We start from the raw sequence: 20,576 nt of genomic DNA, 5'->3' as shown, positions 1-20,576 counted from the left end.
TACAGGGCTATGGGGAGAGAGCGGGGCAGTGGGATTAATATGGGGATTGATACAGGGCTGTGGGGATAGAGTGGGGCAGTGAGATTAGTTTGAGGATTGATACAGGGCTATGGGGAGAGAGTGGGGCAATGGGATTAGTCTGGGGATTGATACAGGGCTATGGAGAGAGAGTGGGGCAGTGGGATTAGTTTGGGGATTGATACAGGGCTATGGGGAGAGAGCGGGCCAGTGAGAATAGTTTGGGGATTGATAGAGGGCGATGGGGAGAGAGCGGGGCAGAGGATTAATTTGGGGATTGACACAGGGTTATGGGGAGAGAGTGGGGCAGTGGGATTAGTTTGAGGATTGATACAGGGCTATGGGGAGAGAGCAGGGCAGTGGGATTAGTTTGGGATTGATACAGCGCTATGGGGAGAGAGTGGGGCAATGGGATTAGTTTGAGGACTGATACAGGGCTATGGGGAGAGAGTGGGGAAGTGGGATTAGTTTGGGGATTGATACAGGGCTATGGGGAGAGAGTGGGACAGTGGGATTAGTTTGAGGATTGATACAGGGCAATGGGTAGAGAGTGGGGCAGTGGGATTAGTTTGCGATTGATACAGGGCAATGGGTAGAGTGTGGGGCAGTGGGATTTGTTTGGGATTGATACAGGGCTATGGGGAGAGAGTGGGGCAGTGGGATTAGTTTGGGGATTGATACAGGGCTATGGGGAGAGAGCAGGGCAGTGGGATTAGTTTGGGGATTGATACAGAGCTATGGGGAGAGAGCGGGGCAGTGGGATTAGTTTGGGGATTGATACAGGGCTATGGGGAGAGAGTGGGGCAGTGGATTAATTTGGGGATTGATACAGGGCTATGGGGAGAGAGTGGGGCAGTGGATTAATTTGGGGATTGATACAGGGCTATGGGTAGAGAGTGGGGCAGTGGATTAATTTGGGGATTGATACAGGGTTATGGGAGAGAGAGCGGGGCAGTGGGATTAGTTTGGGGATTGATACAGGGCTATGGGGAGAGAGCGGGGCAGTGGGATTAATTTGGGGATTGCTACAGGGCTATGGGAGAGAGAGCGGGGCAGTGGGATTTGTTTGATTTGTATAATGTGTGATCGGTGGCAAACTGTTTTGACACCGATAATCTTTTCAGTATTTTTCAGTTTCCATGGGGCGGAATTCTCCGCTCCCGGGAAAAATCGGGAAGGCCGCCGTGAACTCGGCCGAGTTTCACGACGGCCTCGGAGCCTGTTCCTCTCACCGAATTCACCCCCACCCGGGGGGCTAGGAGCGGCGCTCCATTATTATCGGCGTGCCGAGAATGACGCGACGACGGCGCCTATGTGACGTCAGCCGCGCATGCGCCGGTTGGCCGGCTCCAATCCGCGTATGCGCGGCTGACGTCACGACGGCTGACAGCTCTAATCCACACATGCGCGGTGGCCGTCTTTCCCCTCAGCCGCCCCGCAGGATGTGGCGGCTTGATCTTGCGGGGCGGCGGAGGGGAAATAGTGCGTCCGATTGAGACGCCGGCCCGACGATCGGTGGGCACCGATCGCGGGCCAGTCCCCTCTCGAGCACAGTCGTGGTGATCATTCCCCACCAGGCCCCCTACAAGCCCCAAAACGGGCATCTCACTGCGATTTTACGATGGCAGCGACCAGGTGTGGTTGCCGCCGTCGTGAAACGGTCGCGAACGGCAGGCCGCTCGGCCCATCCGGGTCGGAGAATCGCCGGTCGCCGTGAAAAACGGCGAGCGCCGATTCTTCCGAGCGGGGGGTGGGAGAATGGCGGGGTGCGCAAGGGGGTCGTGAAATTAGTCGGGGGCCCTCCCGCGATTCTCCCACCGGGCGTGGGGAGCGGAGAATCGCGCCCGGTATGTTTGCGAAGTGAAAGGTAAATGAGCGGAAAGGAAAAATTCTCACCCCTGCTGACTGGAATAGTTGGCGCTCCTTCCATTTCTTCAAATGCTTCTCTGTAGCTGTGCATGTTGGGCTGATAAAGACAAAGTGATCAAGATAGTTAACGAGGCCCAATGGCTCCGAGAAACTGTAATTCGGGAAAAGTTGAGAGTCTGCTCTCCGAAGCATCGCAAGAGGATCAGATAAACTGGAGAAGCCATTCGCACAGGAACAGGAATAGGTCATTCCAACCTGTCTAAAATGTGTGGAGCTCAGTCTTGAAGACTCTCATTGACCCAAAGCAGAAAGAGGGGGGTGGGTTTGGAGATTGGAGGGTCACTGGGTGGAGGGTTTAGAGAGTGAACGCAGGGAGAGGTAGGGTTTGGAGACTGGAAGGAGGGAGGGGGAGGGTTTGGAGACTGGAGGGAGGGAGGTGGATGGTATGGAGAATGGAGGGAGGGGTTTAGAAACTGGAGAGGGAGACATGGTTAGAGGATTGCCTGACTGGCAGAAGGCAGAGAGTGGGGATAAAGGGGTATTTTTCAAGATGGCAGCCGGTGACTAGTGGTGTGCCTCAGGGGTCGGTGCTGGGACCACAACTTTTCACAATATACATTAATGATCTGGAAGAAGGTACTGAAGGCACTGTTTCTAAGTTTGCAGATGATACAAAGATCTGTAGAGGGACAGGTAGTATTGAGGAAGCAAGGGGGATGCAGAAGGATTTGGACAGGCTAGGAGAGTGGGCAATGAAGTGGGAGATGGAATACAAGGTGGAAAAGTGTGAGGTTATGCACTGTGGAAGGAGAAATGGAGGCAGAGACTATTTTCTAAATGGGGAAAGGCTGAGGAAATCAGAAGCAAAAAGTGTCTTTGGAGTCCTAGTTTAGGATTCTCTTAAGGTTAACGTGCAGGTTCAGTCGGCAGTTAGGAAGGCAAATGCAATGTTGGCATTGGGTTTGAGAGAATCTAAGACCAGGGATGTACTTCTGAGGCTGTATAAGGCTCTGGTCAGACCCCATTTGGAGTATTGTGAGCAGTTTTGGGCCCCGTATCTAAGGAAGGATGTGCTGGGGCCTTGGAAAGAGTCCAGAGGAGGTTCACAAGAATGATCCCTGGAATGAAGAACTTGTTGTATGAGGAACGGTTGGGGACTCTGGGTCTGTACTCGTTGGAGGGGGGATCTTACTGAAACGTACAGATTACTGAGGCCTGGATAGAGTGGACGTGGAGAGGATGTTTCACTTGTACGAAAAACTAGAAGTAGAGGACACCATCTCAGGCTAAAGGGACAATCCTTTAAAACATAGATGAGGAGGAATTTCTTCAGCCAGAGGGTGGTGAATCTGTGGAACTCTTTGCCCCAGAAGGCTGTGGAGGCCAAATCACTGAGTGTCTTTAAGACAGAGACAGATAGGTTCTTGATTAATAAGGGGATCAGGGGTTATGGGGAGAAGGCAGGAGAATGGGGATGAGAAAAATATCAGCCATGATCAAATGGTGGAGCTGATGCAGTGGGTCCAATGGCCTAATTCTGCTCCTATATGTTCTGTTCTTATGGTCCGATGAGTGTATTTGTTAGCCTTGAGTGCACTGGGTGGTTTTGGACACACAGGATCGCTTTGAGTGTGCAGGATAGCTTTGAGTGTGCAGGATAGCTTTGAGCAGGCAAGGTAGCTTTGAGCGCATGGGTATATTTGATAGCTTTGAGTGTAGAGGATAGCTTTGAGTGTGAAAGATAGCTTTGAGTGTGCAGGATAGCTTTGAGCAGGCAAGGTAGGTTTGAGCGCATGGGTATATTTGATAGCTTTGAGTGTAGAGGATAGCTTTGAGTGTGAAAGATAGCTTTGAGTGTGCAGGATAGCTTTGAGTGTGCAGGATAGCTTTGAGCAGGCAAGGTAGCTTTGAGCGCATGGGTATATTTGATAGCTTTGAGTGTAGAGGATAGCTTTGAGTGTGAAAGATAGCTTTGAGTGTGCAGGATAACTTTCAGCGGGCTGGATAACTTTGTCTGGATCAAGTCATAGAGTCATAGAATTTACAGCACGGAAAGAGGCCATCAAGCACCTATCTATTCTAATCCCATTTCCCCCCACTTAGTCCATAGTCTTTTATACTCTGGCATTTCAAATGCTCATCTAAATACTTCTGAAATGTTGCGAGGGTTCCCGCCTCTCCCACCTTTAACACAGCGAGTTCCAGATTCCCACCGCCCTCTGGGTGAAAAACCTTTTCCTTCCATCTTGTCTAAATCTCTTTCTCCTTAACTTAAATCTGTGGCCCTTGGTTATTGACCCTTCTGCTAATGGGAAAAATATGTTCCTCTCAACGCTTTCTATATCCCTCAGAATTATATACACCTGAATCAGGTCCCCCCTCAGCCATCTATGCTCGACGGAAAACAACCTTCTAGCCCTGACAAATGCCTCCTTTTTCTTTTTGATGAGGCCTGCAATATCTCTCGTTATCCAAGGTTCCTGAAACTTGCCAGGTTTTGATTTACCCTCAAACATCTGCCCCCAATCTAGGTTCTTCAGTTCCCGTCTAATATTGTTATAATTAGCCTTCCCCCAATTTAGCACATTCACCCTCGGACCACTCTTATCCTTGTCCACCAGCTCTTTAAAACTTACTGAATTGTGGTCACTGTTCCCGGAATGCTCCCCGACTGAAACTTCTACCACCTGGCCGGGCTCATTCCCCAATACCAGGTCCAGTACAGCCCCTTCCCTAGTTGGACTATCTACATATTGTTTTAAGAAGCCCTCCTGGATGCTCCTTACAAACTCTGCCCCGTCCAAGCCCCGAGCACGAAGTGAGTCCCAGTCAATATTGGGGAAGTTAAAGTCTCCCATCACAACAACCCTGTTGCTTTTACTCCTTTCCAAAATAATAATATGCCCTAATATGGGCAGCACGGTAGCATAGTGATTAGCACAATTGCTTCACAGCTCCAGGGTCCCAGGTTCGATTCCGGCTTGGGTCACTGTCTGTGCGGAGTCTGCACATCCTCCCCGTGTCTGCGTGGGTTTCCTCCGGGTGCTCCGGTTTCCTCCCACAGTCCAAAGATGTGCAGGTTGGGTGGATTGGCCATGATAAATTGCCCTTAGTGTTGGGTGGGGTTATTGGGTTATGGGTATAGGTGGTGTGGACCTTAGTAGGGTGCTCTTTCCAACAGCTGGTGCAGACTCGATGGGCTGAATGGCCTCCTTCTGCACTGTAAATTCTGTGTAAATATCTGAAATGTTTCGACCTATCTGCTCCTCTATCTCCCGCTGGCTGTTGGGAGGCCTGTAGTAAACCCCCAACATTGTGACTGCACCCTTCTTATTCCTGATCTCTACCCATATAGCCTCACTGCCCTCTGAGGTGTCCTCCCGTAGTACAGCTGTGATATTCTCCCTAACCAGTAGCGCAACTCCGCCACCCCTTTTACATCCCCCTCTATCCCGCCTGAAACATCTAAATCCTGGAACGTTTAGCTGCCAATCCTGTCCTTCCAGGTCTCTGTGATGGCAACAATATTATAGTTCCAAGTATTAACCCAAGCTCATCTGCCTCACAAGTTATACTTATTGCATTAAAACATATGCACTTCAGGCCACCAGACCCGCTGTTTTCAGCATCAGCTCCCTGTCTGCTCTTCCTCAGAGCCATACTGGCCCTATTTCCTACTTTTCCCTCAATTTTTTCACCTTCTGACCTATTGCTCCATACCAGCAGGCGGTAAAGAAGGCTAATGGTATGTTGGCCTTCATTGCGAGAGGTTTTGAGTATAGAAGCAGGGATGTGTTGCTGCAATTGTACAGGGCCTTGGTGAGGCCACACCTGGAGTATTGTGGGCAGTTTGGGTCTCCTTCTCTGAGGAAGGATGTTCTTGCTCTCGAGGGAGTGCAGCGAAGGTTTACCCGACTGATTCCAGGGATGGCGGGACTGTCATATGAGGAGAGATTGACTAAGTTGGGAATGTTCTCGCTGGAGTTCAGAAGAATGAGGGGGGATCTCAGAGAGACTTATAAAATTCTAACAGGACTAGACAGGGTAGATGCAGGGAAGATGTTACCAATGATGGGTGTGTCCAGAACCAGGGGTCACAGTCTGAGGATTCAGGGTGAATCATTTCGGACAGAGATAAGGAGACATTTCTTCCCCCAAAGAGTGGTGAGCCAGTGGAATTCGTTACCACAGGAAGTAGTTGATGCTAAAACTTTGAATATATTCAAGAGGCGGCTGAGGAGAATGGGATCAAAGGCTATGGGGAGAAAGCTGGATTAGGCTATTGAGTTGGATGATTAGCCATGATCATGACGAATGGCGGAGCAGGCTGGAAGGGCCAAAAGGCCTCCTCCTGCTCCTATCTTCTGCATATCTATGTACAACCCCCCCTGCCATACCAGAGCACACTATATAGCTTTGAGCATACTGGATAGCTTTCAACGTGCTGGATAGCATTGAGCACACTGTATAGCTTTGAACACACTGTATAGCTTTGAGCACACTGGATAGCTTTGAGCACACTGGAAAGCTTTCAGCGTGCTGGATAGCTGAGGGAACACTGGATAGCTTTGAGCATGCTGGATAGCTTTGAGCACACTCGATAGCTTTGAGCACACTGGATAACTTTGAGCACACTGGATAGCTTTGAGCACACTGAATAGCTTTAATAATTCTGGATAGCTTTAAGCATGCTGGATAGGTTTAAGCGAGCTGGATAGCTTTGAGCATGGTGGATATATTTGAGCGTGTTGGATAGCTTTGAGTGTGCTGGATAGCTTTGAGCATATTGAATACCTTTGAGCACACTGTATAGCTTTTAGCAAACTAGATAAGCTTTGAGCACACTGGGTAGCTTTGAGCACACTAGATAGCTTTGAGCACACTGGGGAGCTTTGAGCACATTGGATTACTTTGAGCACACTGGATAGCTTTTAGCAAACTAGATAGCTTTGAGCACACTGGGTAGCTTTGAGCACATTGGGTTACTTTGAGCACACTGGGTAGCTTTGAGCACACTGGGTAGCATTGAGCACACTAGATAGCATTGAGCACTCTGGGTAGCTTTGAGCACACTGGGTTACTTTGAGCACACTGGGTAGCATTGAGCACACTGGGTAGCTTTGAGCACATTGGGTTACTTTGAGCACACTGGGTAGCTTTGAGCACACTGGGTAGCTTTGAGCACACTGGATAGCATTGAGCACACTGGATAGCTTTGAGCACACTGGATAGCTTTGAGCACACTGGATAGCTTTGAACACACTGGATAGCTTTGATGTGGAGATGCCGGCGTTGGACTGGGGTGAGCACAGTAAGAAGTCTTACCAGGTTAAAGTCCAACAGGTTTGTATCAAACACCAGCTTTTGGAGCACTGCTCCATTCACCTGAGGAAGGAGCAGTGCTCCAAAAGCTAGTGTTTGAAACAAACATGTTGGACGTTAACCTGGTGTTGTCAGACTTCTTACTGTGGATAGCTTTGAGCACACTGGATAACTTTGAGCACACTGGGTAGCTTTGAGCACACTGGGTAGCTTTGAGTACACTGGATAGCATTGAGCACACTGGATAGCTTTGAGCACACTAGATAACTTTGAGCACACTGGATAACTTTTAGAGCACACTGGATTACTTTGAGCACACAGGATTACTTTGAGCACACTGGATTGCTTTTAGCACACTGGATAGCTTTCACTGTGCTGGATAGCTGAGGGAACACTGGATAACTTTGAGCACACAGGATAGCATTGAGCATACTGGATAGCTTTGAGCACACTGGATAGCTTTGGGCACACTGGGTAGCTTTGAGCACACTGGGTAGCATTGAGCACACTGGATAGCTTTGAGCACACTGGATAGCTGAAGGAAAACTGGATTGCTTTGAGCACACTGGATAGCTTTCAGCATGCTGGATAGCTTTGAGCATGCTGGATAGCTTCGAGCATACTGGATAGCTTTCAGCGTGCTGGATAGCATTGAGTACACTGGATAGCTTTCAGCATGCGAGATATATCTGAGCACACTGGATAGAATCATAGAATTTATAGTGCAGAACAAGCCCATTCTGCTCATCGAGTATGCACAGGCCGTTGGAATGAGCACCCTATTTAAGCCCATGCCTCCACCCCATTCCCGGAACCCCACCTAATACTATGGACACTAAGGGGCAATTAATCATGGCCAATCCACCTAATCTGCACATCTTTGGACTGTGGGAGGAAATAATAATAATAATAATAATAATCACTTATTGTCCAAGTAGGCTTCAATGAGATTACTGTGAAAAGCCACTAGTCGCCACATTCCGGCACCTGTTCGGGGAGGCTGGTGCGGGAATTGAACCCGCGCTGCTGGCTTTGTTCTGCGTTACAAGCCACCTGTTTTAGCCTACTCTGCTAAACCAGCCCCAACCGGAGTACACAGAGGAAACCCACGCAGAGACAGGGAGAAAGTGCAAACTACACGCAGACAGTGACCCAAACCGGGAATCAAACCCGGTTCCCGGGATCTGTGAGGCAGCAGTGCTAACCAATGTGCTGCTGTGCCGCCCAGAAGTGTTCAGCGCACAGGATAGTTCTGAGTGTGTTGGATAGTTCTGAGTGAGCTGGATAGTTCTGAGTGTGTTGGATAGTTCTGAGTGTGCTGGATAGTTCTGAGGGAGCTGGATAGATCTGAGGGAGCTGGATAGTTCTGAGTGTGTTGGATAGTTCTGAGGGAGCTGGATAGTTCTGAGTGTGTTGGATAGTTCTGAGGGAGCTGGATAGTTCTGAGTGTGTTGGATAGTTCTGAGTGAGCTAGATAGTTCTGAGGGAGCTGGATAGATCTGAGTGAGCTGGATAGTTCTGAGGGAGCTGGATAGTTCTGAGTGTGTTGGATAGTTCTGAATGTGTTGGATAGTTCTGAGTGTGTTGGATAGTTCTGAGTGTGTTGGATAGTTCTGAGTGTGTTGGATAGTTCTGAGTGAGCTGGATAGTTCTGAGTGTGTTGGATAGTTCTGAGTGTGTTGGATAGCTCTGAGTGTGTTGGATAGTTCTGAGTGTGTTGGATAGTTCTGAGTGTGTTGGATAGTTCTGAGTGTGTTGGATAGTTCTGAGTGTGTTGGATAATTCTGAGTGTGTTGGATAGTTCTGAGTGTGTTGGATAGTTCTGAGTGTGTTGGATAGTTCTGAGTGAGCTGGATAGTTCTGAGTGTGTTGGATAGTTCTGAGTGTGTTGGATAGTTCTGAGTGTGTTGGATAGTTCTGAGCGTGTTGGATAGTTCTGAGTGTGTTGGATAATTCTGAGTGGGTTGGATAGTTCTGAGTGTGTTGTATAGTTCTGAGTGTGTTGGATAGTTCTGAGTGTGTTGGATAGTTCTGAGTGTGTTGGATAGTTCTGAGTGTGTTGGATAGTTCTGAGTGAGCTGGATAGTTCTGAGGGAGCTGGATAGTTCTGAGTGTGTTGGATAGTTCTGAGCGTGTTGGATAGTTCTGTGTGTGTTGGATAGTTCTGAGTGAGCTGGATAGTTCTGTGTGTGTTGGATAGTTCTGAGTGAGCTGGATAGTTCTGAGTGTGTTGGATAGTTCTGAGTGTGTTGGATAGTTCTGAGTGTGTTGGATAGTTCTGAGTGAGCTGGATAGTTCTGAGTGTGTTGGATAGTTCTGAGTGTGTTGGATAGTTCTGAGTGTGTTGGATAGTTCTGAGTGTGTTGGATAGTTCTGAGTGTGTTGGATAGTTCTGAGTGTGTTGGATAGTTCTGAGTGTGTTGGATAGTTCTGAGTGTGTTGGATAGTTCTGAGTGAGCTGGATAGTTCTGAGTGTGTTGGATAGTTCTGAGTGTGTTGGATAGTTCTGAGTGTGTTGGATAGTTCTGAGTGAGCTGGATAGTTCTGAGTGTGTTGGATAGTTCTGAGTGTGTTGGATAGTTCTGAGTGTGTTGGATAGTTCTGAGTGTGTTGGATAGTTCTGAGTGTGTTGGATAGTTCTGAGTGAGCTGGATAGTTCTGAGTGTGTTGGATAGTTCTGAGTGTGTTGGATAGTTCTGAGTGTGTTGGATAGTTCTGAGTGTGTTGGATAGTTCTGAGTGTGTTGGATAGTTCTGAGTGTGTTGGATAGTTCTGAGTGTGTTGTATAGTTCTGAGTGAGCTGGATAGTTCTGAGTGTGTTGGATAGTTCTGAGTGTGTTGGATAGTTCTGAGTGTGTTGGATAGTTCTGAGTGAGCTGGATAGTTCTGAGTGAGCTGGATTGTTCAGAGTGAGCTGGATAGTTCTGAGTGTGTTGGATAGTTCTGAGTGTGTTGGATAGTTCTGAGTGTGTTGGATAGTTCTGAGTGAGCTGGATAGTTCTGAGTGAGCTGGATTGTTCAGAGTGAGCTGGATAGTTCTGAGTGTGTTGGATAGTTTTGAGTGTGTTGGATAGTTCTGAGTGAGCTGGATAGTTCTGAGTGTGTTGGATAGTTCTGAGTGTGTTGGATAGTTCTGAGTGTGTGGGATAGTTCTGAGTGTGTTAGATAGTTCAGACTGAGCTGGATAGTTCTGAGGGAGCTGGATAGTTCTGAGTGAGCTGGATAGTTCTGAGTGAGCTGGATAGTTCTGAGTGAGCTGGATAGTTCTGTGTGTGTTGGATAGTTCTGAGTGTGCTGGATAGTTCTGAGGGAGCTGGATAGTTCTGAGTGAGCTGGATAGTTCTGAGTGTGTTGGATAGTTCTGAGTGTGTTGGATAGTTCTGAGTGTGTTGGATAGTTCTGAGTGTGTTGGATAGTTCTGAGTTTGTTGGGTAGTTCTCAGTGTGTTGGATAGTTCTGAGTGTGTTGGTTAGTTCTGAGTGAGCTGGATAGTTCTGAGTGTGTTGGATAGTTCTCAGTGTGTTGGATAGTTCTGAGTGTGTTGGATAGTTCTGAGTGTGTTGGATAGTTCTGAGTGTGTTGGTTAGTTCTGAGTGAGCTGGATAGTTCTGAGTGTGTTGGATAGTTCTGAGTGTGTTGGATAGTTCTCAGTGTGTTGGATAGTTCTGAGTTTGTTGGGTAGTTCTGAGTGTGTTGGATAGTTCTCAGTGTGTTGGATAGTTCTGAGTTTGTTGGATAGTTCTGAGTGAGCTGGATAGTTCTGAGTGTGTTGGATAGTTCTGAGTGTGTTGGATAGTTCTGAGGGAGCTGGATAGTTCTGAGTGAGCTGGATAGTTCTGAGTGTGTTGGATAGTTCTGAGTGTGTTGGATAGTTCTGAGTGTGTTGGATAGTTCTGAGTTTGTTGGGTAGTTCTCAGTGTGTTGGATAGTTCTGAGTGTGTTGGATAGTTCTGAGTGTGTTGGATTGTTCTGAGTGAGCTGGATAGTTCTGAGTGTGTTGGATAGTTCTGAGTGTGTTGGATAGTTCTGAGTGTGTTGGATAGTTCTGAGTGTGTTGGATAGTTCTGAGTGTGTTGGATAGTTCTGAGTGTGTTGGATAGTTCAGAGTGAGCTGGATAGTTCTGAGTGTGTTGGATAGTTCTGAGTGTGTTGGATAGTTCAGAGTGAGCTGGATAGTTCTGAGTGTGTTGGATAGTTCTGAGTGAGCTGAATTGTTCAGTGTGAGCTGGATAGTTCTGAGTGTGTTGGATAGTTCTGAGTGAGCTGGATAGTTCTGAGTGAGCTGGATAGTTCTGAGTGTGTTGGATAGTTCTGAGGGAGCTGGATAGTTCTGAGTGTGTTGGATAGTTCTGAGTGAGCTGGATAGTTCTGAGTGAGCTGGATAGTTCTGAGTGTGTTGAATAGTTCTGAGTGAGCTGGATAGTTCTGAGTGTGTTGGATAGTTCTGAGTGTGTTGAATAGTTCTGAGTGAGCTGGATAGTTCTGAGTAAGCTGGATAGTTCTGAGTGAGCTGGATAGTTCTGAGTGTGTTGAATAGTTCTGAGTGAGCTGGATAGTTCTGAGTGAGCTGGATAGTTCTGAGTGACCTGGATAGTTCTGAGTGTGTTGAATAGTTCTGAGTGACCTGGATAGTTCTGAGTGTGTTGAATAGTTCTGAGTGTGTTGGATAGTTCTGAGTGAGCTGGATAGTTCTGAGTGTGTTGGATAGTTCTGAGTGAGCTGGATAGTTCTGAGTGTGTTGGATAGTTCTGAGTGTGTTGGATAGTTCTGAGTGTGTTGGATAGTTCTGAGTGTGTTGGATAGTTCTGAGTGTGTTGGATAGTTCTGAGTGTGTTGGATAGTTCTGAGTGAGCTGGATAGTTCTGAGTGTGTTGGATAGTTCTGAGTGAGCTGGATAGTTCTGAGTGTGTTGGATAGTTCTGAGTGTGTTGGATAGTTCTGAGTGTGTTGGATAGTTCTGAGTGTGTTGGATAGTTCTGAGTGTGTTGGATAGTTCAGAGTGTGTTGGATAGTTCTGAGTGTGCAGGATAGTTCTGAGTGTGTTGGATAGTTCTGAGTGTGTTGGATAGTTCTGAGTGAGCTGGATAGTTCTGAGTGTGTTGGATAGTTCTGAGTGAGCTGGATAGTTCTGAGTGTGTTGGATAGTTCTGAGTGTGTTGGATAGTTCTGAGTGTGTTGGTTAGTTCTGAGGGAGCTGGATAGTTCTGAGTGAGCTGGATAGTTCTGAGTGTGTTGGATAGTTCTGAGTGTGTTGGATAGTTCTGAGTGTGTTGGATAGTTCTGAGTGTGTTGGATGGTTCTGAGTGTGTTGGATAGTTCTGAGTGTGTTGGATGGTTCTGAGTGTGTTGGATAGTTCTGAGGGAGCTGGATAGTTCTGAGTGTGTTGGATAGTTCTGAGTGTGTTGGATAGTTCTGAGTGTGTTGGATAGTTCTGAGTGTGTTGGATAGTTCTGAGTGAGCTGGATAGTTCTGAGTGTGTTGGATAGTTCTGAGTGTGTTGGATAGTTCTGAGTGTGTTGGATAGTTCTGAGTGTGTTGGATAGTTCTGAGTGTGTTGGATAGTTCTGAGTGTGTTGGATAGTTCTGAGTGTGTTGGATAGTTCTGAGTGTGTTGGATAGTTCTGAGTGTGTTGGATAGTTCTGAGTATGTTGGATGGTTCTGAGTTTGTTGGGTAGTTCTCAGTGTGTTGGATATTTCTGAGTTTGTTGGGTAGTTCAGAGTGTGTTGGATAGTTCTGAGTGTGTTGGATAGTTCTGAGTGTGTTGGATAGTTCTGAGTGTGTTGGGTAGTTCTGAGTGTGTTGGATAGTTCTGAGTGAGCTGGATAGTTCTGAGTGTGTTGGATAGTTCTGAGTGTGTTGGATAGTTCTGAGTGAGCTGGATAGTTCTGAGTGTGTTGGATAGTTCTGAGTTTGTTGGATAGTTCTGAGTGTGTTGGATAGTTCTGAGTGTGTTGGATAGTTCTGAGGGAGCTGGATAGTTCTGAGTGAGCTGGATAGTTCTGAGTGTGTTGGATAGTTCTGAGTGTGTTGGATAGTTCTGAGTGTGTTGGATAGTTCTGAATGTGTTGGATAGTTCTGAGTGTGTTGGATAGTTCTGAGTGTGTTGGATAGTTCTGAGGGAGCTGGATAGTTCTGAGTGAGCTGGATAGTTCTGAGTGTGTTGGATAGTTCTGAGTTTGTGGGTAGTTCTGAGTGCGCTGGATATCGCTTTCAAGTACACTCGATTTGAACACGCTATCAAATTGGAACTTTGATTTCAAATTGTAATTGAACACATTCCGAACACTCGAAGGGATACGTGATGTTTGAACTTTCGGTAACTGTGAGCCTCGATCCCCCTCTCTGACCCGGTCACACAGGCTGCTGGGACTGGATAGGACGACAAACCTTATAAATAGATAAAAACCCAGCTGCTGATGACTCTGTGGGAACCACTTGTTTCTTTCCCGAGCATCCCCACAACATTCCAATCCCTTTCCCCTGGGAAATCCTGCCGCCTCGTCAATCATCTCCCCCTGCCTCACAGCCCATCCTTACCTCCTTGTCGAACAGCAGGGATCAGAGAATGGAGGGAGGGAGGGAGGGAGGGGGGTTTACACTTCCCCAAGGATCAGATAACGGAGGGAGGGAGGGAGGGAGGGGGAGGGAGGGAGGGAGGGAGGGAGGGGGGCTTACACTTCCCCAAGGAGCAGAGAATGGAGGGAGGGAGGGAGGGAGGGGTGTTTACACTTCCCCAAGGAGCAGAGATTGGAGGGAGGGAGGGAGGGAGGGAGGGAGGGAGGGAGGGAGGGGGGTTTACACTTCCCCAGGGAGAGTCAGTGTCTGTTGGACACAGCAGATTAACAGAAACCCAAACGCCATTCAGGGCAATCTCACCTCCTTGGGCCGTCCTCCTGGGTTAGCGGCAATAGAACTTGCCAACTCGGGAGATACGCAGCGTACTGGGGACCGAAGAGGGGGGCTTCGGGACCCACTGTCCCCACTGTTCTCATACTGTCCTTCGCTGGTGGTTCGTCGTCTCGAGCTCGGTCCCAACTCCTCGGGGCTTGTGGCCTGCGACCTGACACCTGGGACAAAGCAGAAATCACAGAACAGTCACAACCTTGTGCCAGCGTTAATGCCTCGAACATCATCACTCCAGCGACTTGCATCTACAAGTTTGCTGACAACAAGACCATTATGGGTCAGATCTCGAATGACGAAGAGTCAGAATACAGGAGGGAGATAGAGAACCTAATGGAGTGGTGTAACGTCTACAATCTCTCCCTCAATGTCAGTAAAACTAAAGAGCTGGTCATTATCATCACAGCCTGGTATGGCAACGGCTCGGCCCAAGACTGTAAGAAACTACAGAGAGTCATGAACACAGCCCAGTCCATCACACGAACCTGCCTCCCATCCATTGACTCCATCTACACCTCCCGCTGCCTGGGGAAAGCGGGCAGCATAATCAAAGACCCCTCCCACCCGGCTTACTCACTCTTCCAACTTCTTCCATCTGGCAGGAGATACAAAAGTCTGAGAACACGCACGAACAGACTCAAAAACAGCTTCTTCCCCACTGTCACCAGACTCCTGAATGACCCTCTTATGGACTGAACTGATCTCTCCACACATCTTCTCTACTGAGCAGTACTACACTCCGTATGCTTCACCCCGGTGCCTGTGTCTATGTATTTACATTGTGTATTCATGTATGTCCTATGTTTTTTATCTGTTGAACAACCTGTCTGGACTGTACGCATAACAAAACTTTTCACTGTACTTCGATGCACGTGACAATAAATATAAATCAAACAATCAAACAATGACACTCCCTCTCCTTCAATGACACTCCTATCCCTCAGACAGCGCCACTCCTTCCATCACTCAATCTCTCCACTCCTCCCTCCCTGAATGCCGATGAGCTTTCCCAACTGATGTTGCAGTGGGAAAATGTTCAGGAGCCTCTCCGAGGTGTAAATAAAACGAGTGACATTTGGATTCCAGGCGAAATATAATTGGAGCAAAAGAAGCCGACGGAGAGGACTATTGTTCGAGGTGGGACGTAGACTGTTTGGACAGATAGGAGGTGACACAATGAAACACCCAGCTAGCCAATATTCTGCCATTGGCACAGCCGCCATAGCCAGGCCAATCCACATTCCCTGTTCCAGACAGCGATGGGGTGAAGGCCAGCGAGAAAATCCAAGTCAATCGATATGTCTCTGTGTAGCACAGGGGATCTGGCTGTGAAGGTGTTACTGGTCCTGACAGCCCCAGTAATGTTCATAAGGCTGACCACAGCTGACCATAGGGGGTTAACAAACAGCATTTAATAATAATAAGCTTTACTGTCACATGTAGGCTTACATTAACACTGCAATGAAGTTACTGTGAAAAGCCCCTATGGGCAGCACGGTAGCACAGTGGTTAGCACAGTTGCTTCACAGCACCAGGTTCCCAAGGTTCGATTCCCGGCTTGGGTCACTGTCTGTGCGGAGTCTGCACGTTCTCCCCGTGTCTGCGTGGGTTTCCTCCGGGTGCTCTGGTTTCCTCCCACAGTCCAAAGATGTGCAGTTTCGGTGGGTTGGCCGTGATAAAATTGCCCTCAGTGTCTGTCATGATATGTAGACGTGCAGATACTGATATACAGACAGGCACAGACAGGCAGCTAATAAACACAGAGAGCAGGACATGACCAATGAGCAGGCAGGACACTCAGGGGTGGTATCTCACTATAAAAGGCACGAGGCGCTCACACTTCGCCTCTTTCCACTGATGAACATCTACAGAGTGAGTCAGGGTGCATGTACAGTATCACACCTCCAGCACGTGGCTAAGAGCTAGTCTGGACAGACAGAAAAACCACACTTAGGTCAGCAGAGAGTTGAACTCATAGAGAACCGTGCTAACTGTGCTACTGGTTCAATAAATCAGATTGAACTAACTTCAAGGTCTGGAGTATCTTTTGGTCAAAGCTGCATCCAGTCACAGCCCGTGTTAATCCCAGAGTACATAACACAACAATGTCCCAAAAGGTTTTCATAGAATTTACAGTTCAGAAGGAGGCCATTCGGCCCATCGAGTCCGCACCGGCTCTTGGAATGAGCACACCACCCAAGCCCGTACCTCCACTCCATCTCCATAACCCAGTAACCCCACCTAACACCAAGGGCAATTTGGACCCTGAGGGCAATTTAGCCTGGCCAATTCACCTAACCTGCACATCTTTGGGTTGTGGGAGGAAACCGGAGCACCCGGAGGAAACCCACGCACACACGGGGAGAACGTGCAGACTCCACATAGACAGCGACCCAAGCCGGGATTCGAACCTGGGACCCTGGAGCTGTGAAGCATTTGTGCTAACCACTATGCTACCTTGCTGGTGGAGTTATTGGGTTTCGGGGATAGAGTAGATACGTGGGCTTGAGTAGGGTGCTCTTTGCTCTTTGTAAGGGCTGGTGCAGACTCGATGGGCCAAATGGCCTCCTTCTGCACTGTAAATTTTATGATTCCATGATTCTAGTCGCCACACTCCGGCGCCTGTTCGGGTACACAGAGGGAGAATTCAGAATGTCCAATTCACCTAACAGCACGTCTGTCGGGGCTTGTGGGAAGAAACCGGAGCACCCGGAGGAAACCCACGCAGACACGGGGAGAACGTGCAGACTCCGCACAGTGACTCAAGCCGGGAATCGAACCTGGGACCCTGGCGCGGTGAAGCAAATGTGCTAACCGGCAGTGCCAACATGCCGCTCCCCCCCCCCCCCCCCCCCCCCCCCCCCCCAAATAAAATTTGGACTCCAAATAAGATTTAATCGAGGTGTTCAAAACTTTGTGCAGTTCTGATGGAGTAAAAAAGAAGGATTTTTCACTGGCTGAGAATCGGTAGCCTGCGAGACACAGATTTGGCAAACAGGGAGGGGTTACAGAGCATTGTTGTGACCCAGAAGGTGCTGTCTGAATGGGCAGTGGAAGCAAATTCGATAATAACTTTCAAAAGGGAAATTGCACAAAAAAGAGTCAAGGAAAATAAATGCAGAGCTCTGGGTAAAGAGCAGAAGAATGGGACTAATTCTTTCAAAGGGCTAGTAAAGCATGATGGGGTGAATGGCCTCCCACTGTAAGACACAATGAGGAAATGGTTAATCGCTTCACCTCCTCTGTGTTGGGATGTTTTGGCGGAAAACCGAGAGCTCCTCACACTCAGCCCAATGGACATATTTAAACCGTGGATTGACACGGACAGCAGTCCCTTGGGATCACTTATCTCCTTCCTGCCAGATTTAACCCAGATACGTTAACAGCTGTACTTTCAGGTCATCTTCAAACAGCCCCATCTGTGCATCTGCGTCACTCATGCTGATTGTGTCCGGACAACCGGTTGCCCTTCGAGACCTTTGACCTCGGAGGTCAAGCCTTTGCAAGTGGTACCTGAAGTGGTACTTGATAGGCAGTGATTAAGGTTCAGTGTCTCACTCATTCACTCCAAAGAGGAATATGGACAGTTTAATCACTGGTGTGACTCACCCTACAACTTCTGTACCCACCCTCAAATGTCCATTTGGTAAAGTTGCCACAGTCCCAGGTGACCAGAGGCTGCTTTCCCCTCTGAGGGGGGAGAGCTGGCTGGTGGGGGTTTTACCTGAGGGTCACCACACCTCAGGCGAGGAGCGAGGTTGGGAAGGCGGGGCCTTCATGAATAACCTCAGCCGGTACGGGGAATTGAACCCTCGCTGCTGGCCTCGCTCTGCATCACGAACCAGCTGTCTAGCCCACTGAGCTAAACGGGCACCTCACAGAAATCAGGAATTCAGGACTAGGAAGAGGCCATTCAGCCCTTTGAGCCTACTACACCAGAACACAAGGCGACCATTCAGCCCCTCGAGCCTGCTACACCAGAACACAAGGAGGCCATTCAGCCCCTCGAGCCTGCTACACCAGAACACAAAGAGGCCTTTGCTCCGAATACAATCCTGAGAACCCTCACTCCTGCACACACACACCTGAAATGAAAATGGCTTATTGTCACAAGTAGGCTTCAATGAAGTTACTGTGAAAAGCCCCTAGTCGCCACATTCCAGCGCCTGTTCGGGGAGGCTGGTAAGGGAATCGAACCGTGCTGCTGGCCTGCCTTGGTCTGTTTTCAAAGCCAGCGATTTAGCCCAGTGTGCTAAACCTGCCCCAGGTTTACCTTCCCTCTTCCTTGTTTAAATGTTTGATGTTGATGGAAAATTCCAGACATGCCTCAGTGGTAAACAATTCAGTCTCAACTTGTTTATGTGCAGACTCTACATGACAAGGAGATGCTCCATTACCTCAACCCTGCTTCAGACTTTACATCAATTATTTACTGTGTTTAATATATCCCTATGGAAACCATCACACGCTAACCCAAAACTGCGCAAATTCACACAAGGCCAGAGACATTTCCAGAACTGGCAAAGGAGGAATGGAGAAGCTGCTCAGCTCTCGGTAAATATTTACCGTTTCCTGCACACGGATGTTCCGGAAAGGGAAAGCCAAACAGAGGCTTTATAAATGTGTAGGCCTCACAGGGCCATTGCCCCCTGGCACGACCCGTGCCCCTGTCATCCTGCCCTCGTGCATGAACACCAGGGCAGATTGAGGCTGGGCAGCACGGTAGCACAGCGGTTAGCACTGTTGCTTCACAGCTCCAGGGTCCCAGGTTCGATTCCCCGCTGGGTCACTGTCTGTGCGGAGTCTGCACGTTCTCCCCATGTTTGCGTGGGTTTCCTCCGGGTGCTCCTGTTTCCTCCCACAGTCCAAAGATGTGCAGGTTAGGTGGATTGGCCATGATAAATTGCCCTCAGTGACCAAAAAGGTTAGATGGGGTATTGAGTTACGTGGATAGGGTGGAAGTGGGTTGGTAAAGACTCGATGGGCCAAATGGCCTCCTTCTGCAGTGAATGTTCTATGACACTGAGAGTTCCAGCCTTGCTGGGCACCTGGGAAGGCTGATTTCAAGATTCTCAGTTTGCTTGGTTGATGAAGTGATGGTGAAGTACCATGGAGAAATCTTCCCTCCTTCCTACGCTCCATGTGCTCAATATCACACATATATTGAGGCTCGACGTTACCCAGGTTGGTACGTTTACTGAACAGTCCATTCAGCAGCCAGTTGAATTATCTTCTCTAGGTATCAAGTGAATTCAGGTCTGGACAAAATCAGCATATCACTACTCCTGAACATAGACCATCGAATTTACAGTGGAGAAGGAGGCCATTCAGCCCATTGTGACGCCCAGTCCTTGGAAAGTGCATGCCTTCACTGTATCCCTGGAACCCCCCTGAAACTTTTTTGGACATAAAGGGCAGCTTATAATGACCAACCCACCTGCACATCATTGGACTGTGGGAGGAAACCGGAGCACACGGAGGAAATCCGCGCAGACACGGGGAGAACACACAGTGACCCATCTGGGACTCGAACCTGGGAACCTGGAGCAGTGAAGCAACTGTGTTAACCACTGTGCTACCGTGCTTCCTTACTCCTGATGAATATCGATGGACATTCTGGTGGTGTAGATGGATGGAGTGCGGTGTATATGGATGGTGTGTGGTGTATATGGATGGTGTGCGGTGTATATGGATGGTGTGCAGTGTATATGGATGGTGTGCGGTGTATATGGATGGTGTGCAGTGTATATGGATGGTGTGTGGTGTATATGGATGGTGTGCGGAGTATATGGATGGTGTGCAGTGTATATGGATGGTGTGCAGTGTATATGGATGGTGTGTGGTGTATATGGATGGTGTGCGGTGTATATGGATGGTGTGCAGTGTATATGGATGGTGTGTGGTGTATATGGATGGTGTGTGGTGTATATGGATGGTGTGCAGTGTATATGGATGGTGTGCAGTGTATATGGATGGTGTGTGGTGTATATGGATGGTGTGTGGTGTATATGGATGGTGTGCGGTGTATATGGATAGTGGGCGGTGTATATGGATGGTGTGCAGTGTATATGGATGGTGTGCAGTGTATATGGATGATGTGTGGTGTATGGATGGTGTGCGGTGTATATGGATGGTGTGTGGTGTATATGGATGGTGTGCGGTGTATATGGATGGTGTGCGGTGTATATGGATGGTGTGTGGTGTATATGGATGGTGTGTGGTGTATATAGATGGTGTGCGGTGTATATGGATGGTGTGTGGTGTATATGGATGGTGTGTGGTGTATATGGATGGTGTGCGGTGTATATGGATGGTGCGGTGTATATGGATGGTGTGTGGTGTATATGGATGGTGTGTGGTGTATATGGATGGTGTGCAGTGTATATGGATGGTGTGCAGTGTATATGGATGGTGTGCGGTGTATATGGATGGTGTGTGGTGTATATGGATGGTGTGTGGTG

The 20,576-nt window shown here is 48.4% G+C and overlaps 1 protein-coding gene across 1 annotated transcript in view; it reads right to left on the bottom strand.

Moving 5' to 3' along the window:
• Positions 1 to 20,576, bottom strand: part of tns1b (tensin 1b) — a 299,976-nt gene that overhangs the window by 82,842 nt on the left and 196,558 nt on the right. Inside the window, exons 15-16 of the mRNA XM_038790323.1 lie at positions 14,089 to 14,279; positions 1,915 to 1,984 (exon numbers count right to left, since the gene is read on the bottom strand). Coding sequence (XP_038646251.1) covers positions 1,915 to 1,984; positions 14,089 to 14,279 — 261 coding nt within the window. The remainder of the gene's footprint in view (positions 1 to 1,914; positions 1,985 to 14,088; positions 14,280 to 20,576) is intronic.

The sequence above is a fragment of the Scyliorhinus canicula genome, chromosome 2 (genome assembly GCF_902713615.1).
Source record: "Scyliorhinus canicula chromosome 2, sScyCan1.1, whole genome shotgun sequence".
NCBI classification, from domain to species: domain Eukaryota; kingdom Metazoa; phylum Chordata; class Chondrichthyes; order Carcharhiniformes; family Scyliorhinidae; genus Scyliorhinus; species Scyliorhinus canicula.
Note: the sequence above shows the minus strand (reverse complement) of the source record. Positions and strands in the feature narration are given on the sequence as shown.